The sequence below is a fragment of the Raphanus sativus genome, chromosome 1 (assembly GCF_000801105.2).
Source record: "Raphanus sativus cultivar WK10039 chromosome 1, ASM80110v3, whole genome shotgun sequence".
NCBI lineage: Eukaryota > Viridiplantae > Streptophyta > Magnoliopsida > Brassicales > Brassicaceae > Raphanus > Raphanus sativus.
Genome location: NC_079511.1, coordinates 6,350,900 through 6,359,229, shown reverse-complemented (window position 1 = coordinate 6,359,229; position 8,330 = coordinate 6,350,900). Strand labels below are relative to the sequence as shown.

Genomic DNA, 8,330 nt, shown 5'->3' with positions numbered 1-8,330 from the left:
ATCTGTTTTCCAACCAATATTCATTAAAAACTGAAAGAGAACAGAAAGGCTATATGAAGATAGATATGATTCATTCGATATCATACAAATTCACTTTTAAGGTTAAATGCATTTCTGAGATATTAATCATATCAAAATATTAAAACTTATAGTTATTGACCGGTGATTCTCACACTTGGTCAACTTTTGAAATTTCAATAGAAACCACCACGTCCACAAAATTTATGAAAATTGTCGCCTATTCTGATCTTTTTTTCTAAACGTCGAAACTCCTATTTTATTATCTCGGTTCTATATGGTTGGTTTCAGCCAACTCATTCAAACCTGATCCTGGGAAAATACAAAATTTTGATCTCGGGTTTCCTTCCCAAGAGAGTACAAGAAATGAAATTAATGAAGCAAAAGAGGAACTTATAACTAATCTGTTGAAAATCTTCAGATTCGGCCATTAAAGCTGGCCTATTCTGCATCTTAATTTGAGAAATTCTTTAGGATAATCCATTTTAATTTCTTTTCATAATAGTTTTCAAAAAAGAAAAAGACCAATTTTTTTTTCTATTAAATGATAAATATATATGTATAACTGATATAAATTTAAGGTTCAGAGTTAAGGATAAAGATTTCGGAATGAAATTTAAAATTTATTTAAATAAATAAATATTAAAATATTTTCAAAAAGAATTTTGAATTTTAAAAAGAAAATATGAAAAAATTAGAAAAATTTTGAATTTGAAAACATATAATTCAACTATAAATATTTTTTTTATATATCTATAAAGCAAGAGATAAAAATGTCTTTTGTTTTTTTATTAAAACTATTTTTATCATTTAAAAAAAAATGGTGACGAAAACTTAAAAATACACTATTTGAAAGATTTTTTTTTAATTTTTATTTTTTGGTCAAAACCCTTTTTGTTTTGTTTATCAAGTAGTACTTGTACATAAAATATACTCATCAGGCTACTCAACGAATCCATCTAGCTTCTTTTCATTAAAGCACATAATTCTCTTAAATTGTTTTCATGAGCTTTGTGTAAATACTTTATTGATACACCCCCAAAACTTTCTTATGTCAATTTTGGTCAGCCAAGTTTATGCATTTGAACCCTTGGCCTTATGAAAACAAACAAATAAGCATGGGCATTTTTCACACATAAGTAATTTTTTTTGGTGTGACACTCACACATAAGTAATTAGTAAAAGAAATTAAGAGGAAAAGAGGTTCGATAAGATTAGTCATAAGACATGAGTACTCTTTAGTCTTTACCAAGTGATAAAGCACTTTCGCTACCGTCCAAATAATGTTTAAAATGGCTGGCTCTCACACGTGGTAGTTAATAAGTGGATTAAAGCTGGCAGGATCCACAAAGTCACAACTCGTAGTAAATTATACTCAATAATCCTTTAGTTGCACGCTATAATCTTTCGGCGCGACTCAAGGTTTGATTTACAAAAAAGAAATATAATCAGTGGGTAGAATATGAAATATAAGGGTCGTACATTTGAGCTTCTATTAATAACAAACGAAATATTTGGTAAAATTTGCTAGTACATGTATAGTGAAGGTGTTAAAATGACCGACTCTAAGACTCTTCGTTTATAAAAATCATCAGCCCAATTCTAGGAAACTCCAATTTTTAAAACGTCACTAAGATCATGCAGAATAGTCCAATTATTAATCCGGGGAAATCATCGTCATCGTCGACGTAAATAATTCTAATCATACTATATCATTTCTTAACTTGAGGATGATCTATATCTATATATGCTTTGGAAAATACCTCGTTTTTAACGATAAAATAAGGCATGCAGCATTTTTCAAAAAAAAAAAAAGGCATGCAGCTGGAAAAAAATATGATAAAACACATGTCAAAGAAAGCGGACGACGCATATAAGATAAAAGAATCCACCACATAAGTTTTCTATAGGGGTCAACGGATTAACGCCCACCACATAAGTTAATGCAGTAAATACAGTAATATCTATAATAATAAATACTAATAACCAAGGTATTAAATTAAATAAGACACTAATTTCGTGGTTTATGCGCAAAAACATACTCCCACGTGCTCCGTGAACCTAGATTTACTTTGTCGACAGCTTTCTCGTATTCCTAATTTCTCTGTTCAGCTCTTCTGTTAAACATTCATGCTCTTTCCCGTACAGTTTTTATTGTAGTATATATTTTACTTTTATTATTTATCGTATTGAAACTATATATATTCGAAAAACATAAAAGGATTATTATATTCGGTGAAAAGAAGCACTATATTCCTAATAATAATTGTTCGGAATGCATATAATAAAGTCCTTTATTTGTCCTCCAATTCATATACCACTACTATATTCCATTTAAAATAGAAATTCAAACGAAACTAATATATCTGGCCTGTAATAGCGTGGGTGAGATTTTTTTTTGCTAAATGACCTTTTATAATGATAGTACAGACGGAATTGTTTGAAAGTGAATATAATTTGTAGTACATTGGTACTTCGGTAGGATGAAAATTGAAAATGTACCTTACATACATAAATCATATATTAAGATTGTCAGACGAAAATAAAACATTTATTTGAAATATATAAAATTGATCGACTCTTTATTTGTAGAGGAGCAGTATATGGAGATGTCAGATGTGTATGCATACATATAATGATTTATAAATTAAGATGTACTTTCTCTATTCAAGTTTAATTATCGTTGTAGAATAAAATTTTATTTCAGTTTAATTATCGTTATAGAATTTAATTTTATTTCAAAATATAGATCGTTTCAGTATTTTAGTGTAAAATTTATTTATAATATTATCCACTTTTATTGGTTAAAGTATGATTATTATGTATAGATAATTATGTTTTTATTTTGAAAATATATATTAAAGTTTTTTAATATGTATGTATAAATTTAAAATGACAAGTAAAATAAAATGAAATGAGTAGATATTACAAAGCAATTTAACATCCTTTGACCAGATGAAAAACATGTAAAGTACTGAAACTTTAGAAGATTTATACTGATTACTGAACACTAGAAAACAAAAACTAAAAAACAGTTTCAGTTTCTAGATTTTAATACGTTAAAACCAGTGTGGAGAAAAGAGAGAAAACTTATCTATCAACATAACTTCATGTAGAAAGAAAAAAGCTTTATTTAAATTAGTGAATTAACTAATATGTTTTCATCACTTAAACCCCCCCCCCCCCCCCCCCCCCCCCCAAAGAATAATTTAAAGAAGAAAGAGGAGAGAGATAGAAAACGTTAAAGAGAGAAAGTTGAATTTGAGCTACAAAAAGACTCATTACCGCTTCTTCACTCCGATTCGCCGAGAGAGATACGACAGAAACGGCAAGGAAAACGAAAACAGAAAATTTATAAACTTTATTTCTTTCTGCTTTCGTTAATCCAATAGAATTCAATCCGTAAGTACCTTTCCCTTGTTTTATATTTATACATATATATAATCTCTTCTCTTTTCTTCTCTTCTTCTCCGCTGAGAAGGAATCTTACCCAGATCGAGATCAGCCATTCCTACGTGTTCGATTTTTTCATTTCTGGGTGAATTGGATTTCGAAATTGGAAAAATCTGATTATTGAAAAGCTGACATTTTTATTTCTGGTTTTGTTAGTTTGATGATTCAGAATCTATCTAATCGTGATTTGAAGATGATTTATCGAAAAAATGAGAACTCTTTCAATTGAATCTGATTACTCTGTTTCTCTCTGTTTCTCTGCATTGGCGTTATTTTAGCGATTCCGAAAAGAAGAGAAGATGGTGGAAGATCGGACGTATCTGTTAGCGAGAGTTTTCTCATCTTCTCGTCTCTCAGAATCCAAGTGGCTCCACATGCATCCACCAGAAGAACAAGATTCCTCTGTATCTAACCTCAGAAACGCCAAAAGGGCTTTCGATGATGACAACGACGACCTCAGACGACAAAGCAAATCTCTCAAACTCACGGGAAACGAGCAACAACAACAACAATCAGATAACGGTTCGCTTATCAACGACATCGGCAGGGACAACTCGATCACCTGTCTGCTCCGCTGCTCCCGGTCCGATTACCCCTCGATCGCGTCCCTAAACCGGAGTTTCCGGTCTCTGGTCAAATCCGGAGACATATACAGACTCAGGAGACAGAACACGATAGTCGAGCACTGGGTTTACTTCTCCTGCCAGCTCTTGGAGTGGGTCGCTTTCGACCCCGTCGAGAGACGGTGGATGAACCTGCCGAAGATGCCTTCGGGTGTCACCTTCATGTGCGCGGACAAAGAGTCGCTCGCTGTCGGAACGGATCTGCTCGTCTTGGGCAAAGACGACGACTCTTCTCACGTCGTGTACAGATACAGTCTCTTGACTAACTCATGGTCTCTCGGTGAGAGGATGAACTCTCCGAGGTGTTTGTTCGGCTCAGCGAGTCTAGGAGAAGTTGCGATCTTCGCTGGTGGGTGTGACTCTTTTGGAAAGATCAGTGACGTTGCGGAGATGTATAACTCTGAGCTTCAGACGTGGACTACGCTTCCTAAGATGAACAAGCCGAGGAAGATGTGCTCTGGTGTCTTCATGGATGGGAAGTTCTATGTGATTGGAGGGGTCGGCGGCGGCGAGGAGTACGACTTAGCGACCAAGAAATGGACTGAGATACCGGAGATGTCTCCTCCGAGGAGTCGTGAGATGCCGGCGTCGGCGGAAGCGCCGCCTCTTGTCGCGGTTGTGAACAATCAGCTGTACGCGGCGGATCATGCTGGTATGGAAGTGAGGAAGTATGATAAAGAGAGTAAGAGATGGTTTACGTTAGGGAGGTTGCCTGAGAGAGCTGGTTCGGTTAACGGTTGGGGGTTAGCGTTTAGAGCTTGCGGGGAGAGGTTGATAGTGATCGGTGGACCTAGGAGTTCAGGTGGAGGGTTCATTGAGCTGAATTCTTGGGTTCCAAGTAATGATGGAAGCCCTCCTGTGTGGACATTGCTCGATAGGAAACATTCATCGAATTTTGTTTACAATTGCGCAGTGATGGGTTGCTGACGAAGTTATAAAGATTATTATTATTTTTTGTTTTGTTTTTGCAAAGTGGAATCAAGATTCTTGGCTGCTTAGGGAGGTTGAAAGTTGCAGTCTTTTCTTAATTCATTTGGCTCTAAAAGATTTAATTCATGTTCGGATACAAGTGTCTTGGTGGTTAAACAGGTTTTTTACAATAACTTTGGTGGAGAAGTTTCAGAATCCTAGAGTCTTTCAGTTTTGTTCATGTTGTTGAATTTGTATTTTCTAAATACAATGTATTTATTTTGTTTTTATTTCTCGAAATATCTATTATACAACATTTATTTATTTTTTTCGGCGAAAGAAATTGCATCCTGTATTTTTTTCTTGCAAGTAAAATATTCCAAACTCATTAAAAAAGATTTCATTTATTTTGATTCTCTGTTTTGTAAGTTCTGGACCTGTTATTGGTTTTTTCTTGTAAAAATGTAGGTCATGAAATTTGGCAGTTTAAAGCTGATTTACATGTAGATGATGACTTCTGTCAATCTCTATTGGATCAATCAGCTTAATATAATTAGTGAGATATTATTAAATCATAAATGTTAAAAATGACATCCACCTAACATTAGGTGTAGCTTAGCTTTACTAATTTAAAATCCGTGGCACGGATTCCGTGCACTTTCATACATGCTGGATAAAGTGTGATATCAAAAGAAAAAATGTTAGAAATGAACATTCCAATCACCCATCTCTGTTAGAAGTTGCAATATCTATATCCATGTTTCTTTTTACATCTCTTACTTAGAAATGAATTCAATGATTATACAATTAGGCATTGTGAGCGTTCGAGGAACATACATTCCAGCTCATTTTGGCCAATTTTTGCTCTCAAATCCTTTGATTTCGCAATAAGAAAAATTCTTGCAAAAGAAAAAAAAAGGAAATTGGCCAGCATAGAAAAGAACAATATCATATCAAAAAGGTTCGGGATACTGAATGAGGTCCAACTAAAAACTTTTAAGACAAGTACTTTCAAAGACAAGTTTCAGACTGACTAATAATCTTTCACAGGAGGAAAAGAGAGTAGACAAGAGCTCTGAAACTTCAATAGGTGGCTGGCAAAAATGCACTTCCCGGCTGACGGTTAGCCAAAGGCCCATGGCATGACAGGAACTGCACAAAGGAACAAAAAAACATTTTCAAATTCAACAGCAATAAACAAAGAATCAAAGTGTGATTAAAAATATTGATGCATTAGTGAGAGATACCTTAGCATTAACACCATCAGGAACAACACGCTTCTCTTGCCTCAACTTAGGTGCTGTTCGTTTGCTCATCTGGTGATCCATCTGGGTGAAGATGCAAGTTGATGTTCGTTTTGTACATTAAAATGCTACATCCAGATGGATCACCCAACTGCATTTATGAAAACTCAGCTCAAATTCTCATCCAAATGAGGGTGAGTTTTAACGGAGCATCTGGGTGAAGGTGAGTCTTCACCAAAAATTCCCGCCAAAACCGAAAAATGTAATTTTCTATCAAAATCGAAAAACACAATTTTTTTGTCAAAACCGGGAAAATGTAATTTCCCACCAAAACCAGAAAACGTAATTTCTCGCCAAAATCGAAAAAACGCAATATCCCGCCAAAATTATTCGTCGAAAGCGGAAAAAGACAATTTTCCGCCAAAACCGGAAAACACACATTTTTCCGCCAAAACCAAGAAAACACAATTTCACTCCTCAAAACTGAAAAACGTAATTCCCCCCCCCAACCGGAAAATGCAATTTCCCGCCAAAACTGGAAAAACGTAATTTCCCGCCAAAACCGAGAAAACACAATTTCCCGCCAAAATCAAAAACCACCAATTCCCGTCAAAACCGGAAATATAATTTCCCGCCAAAACCGGAAAACACAATTTCTCGTCAAAACCGGGAAAACGTAATTTCCCGCCAAAACCGGAAAAATGCAATTCCCGCCAAAATCGGGAAAACGCAATTTCATGCCAAAATCGGAAAAACGCAATTTCCCGCCAAAACCGGAAAAACGCAATTTCCCGCCAAAACGGAAAATCGTCATTTCTCGTCAAAACCGGAAAACACAATTTCTCGTCAAAACCGAAAAATGCAATTTCCGCCAAAACCGGGAAAACGTAATTTTAATTATTTTAATTATTTTAGTAACAAGTTCATCTCGATGTAGATGCAAGTTGAAAAAAAACAAACAAACGTAGTTGCATTGAGATGATTCATCTAGATGGATAAACGAAATGTAGAGACGAACAACACCCAGATGGAACATCTGGATAAGGCATCTAGATGGACCATCTGGATGCATCTTTCAGATGTACAAACGAACAGGGCCTTAGTGAAGTCTGCTCTGTTAAACTTCGTGAAACCCCTGTAAAACAAAAAGTCATAATAAATGAGTTTAGTTCCGATGTCGTAACAAACTGATTCTCAAAAGAGACAACGTACCATTTCCTGCTGACAATAATCTTTTGACGACCAGGGAACTTAAACTTAGCCCTCCTGAGAGCCTCCTGAGCATGATGACCATGAGCATCCTTACACCTCACAGACAAAAGCACCTGCCCAATCGCAACCCTAGCACAAGTCCCCAAGGCCTTCCCGAAAGCTCCCCTCATACCAGTCTGAAGCCTATCAGCTCCAGCGCACGAAAGCATCTTGTTGATCCTCAGGACATGGAACGGGTGAACCCTAATCCTCAGGTGGAAAGCGTCTTTCCCCGCGGACTTCACCATGTACTTGTTGCAAGCGATACGCGCGGCCTCGAGCGCTTCGCTGGAGACGTTCTCCTTCTCCCACGAGACCAAGTGGACGCAGAAAGGGAACTCGTCCACGCCTTTCCTCTTCATGCCGACATCGTAGATCCTGATTTTGGGATCGGGGACACCGCGGCAGTAGCGGGATTTAGGGTATGGCTTGCCCTTGATCTGACGGTAACACCTTGCCGGTCCTATAAATGATTTTTTTCAGATTCTATTAGCCGACATTGTTTTTTTCTTTTCAGACCAAAATGTACGGAAAGCATTAGTTTGCTCAAATCAGTGAATGTACTACTCTTATTACATAGCTAATCAACTCGTGTCAGAAGAAAGCTAATTAGATAACACTAACACAGTTGCCGAAACACAAATGAGAGAGGTCGAGAAACTTACTTCTTCCCATGGTGACTCTCCTCAACCTGAACACAGGGCTGCCGCTAGGCCGAAGCTTCAGAAAATGGATTTTTATTTATACCATCTGACTGATATTTTTCTAGGTCAACTAAAAGGCTATTAAAGTTTGGGCTTGAGAGGAAGTTCATATATTATATACAAAAGAG

General features: G+C 36.1%; 2 protein-coding genes across 2 annotated transcripts; one reads left to right on the top strand and one right to left on the bottom strand.

Annotated features, from left to right (window-relative positions):
• Positions 1 to 3,218: 3,218 nt before the first annotated feature.
• LOC108815311 (F-box/kelch-repeat protein SKIP11) lies at positions 3,219 to 5,293 on the top strand. The gene is made up of 2 exons (XM_018587956.2): positions 3,219 to 3,420; positions 3,750 to 5,293. The coding sequence occupies exon 2, from the start codon at positions 3,771 to 3,773 to the stop codon at positions 5,019 to 5,021; it is 1,251 nt and encodes a 416-aa protein (XP_018443458.1). The 5' UTR covers positions 3,219 to 3,420; positions 3,750 to 3,770; the 3' UTR covers positions 5,022 to 5,293.
• A 643-nt stretch (positions 5,294 to 5,936) lies between these two features.
• On the bottom strand, positions 5,937 to 8,209 carry LOC130510842 (60S ribosomal protein L10-1). Its single transcript, XM_057007519.1, has 5 exons — positions 8,164 to 8,209; positions 7,460 to 7,961; positions 7,346 to 7,382; positions 6,251 to 6,295; positions 5,937 to 6,155 (listed from the first exon to the last, which is right to left on the bottom strand). The coding sequence occupies exons 1-5, from the start codon at positions 8,171 to 8,173 to the stop codon at positions 6,087 to 6,089; spliced, it is 663 nt and encodes a 220-aa protein (XP_056863499.1). The 5' UTR covers positions 8,174 to 8,209; the 3' UTR covers positions 5,937 to 6,086.
• Positions 8,210 to 8,330: the final 121 nt, after the last annotated feature.

What these genes read in the sequence shown, in the direction of transcription:
- LOC108815311 (XM_018587956.2), top strand. Translation starts at nt 3,771, where the DNA reads ATGGTGGAAGATCGGACGTATCTGTTAGCGAGAGTTTTCTCATCTTCT.
- LOC130510842 (XM_057007519.1), bottom strand. An exon ending in ACAGAGCAGACTTCACTAAG is followed by an intron (nt 6,296 to 7,345) that starts GCCCTGTTCGTT and finishes ACAGCACCTAAG; the next exon opens with TTGAGGCAAGAGAAGCGTGT. An exon ending in CTGATGGTGTTAATGCTAAG is followed by an intron (nt 6,156 to 6,250) that starts GTATCTCTCACT and finishes TCCTTTGTGCAG; the next exon opens with TTCCTGTCATGCCATGGGCC.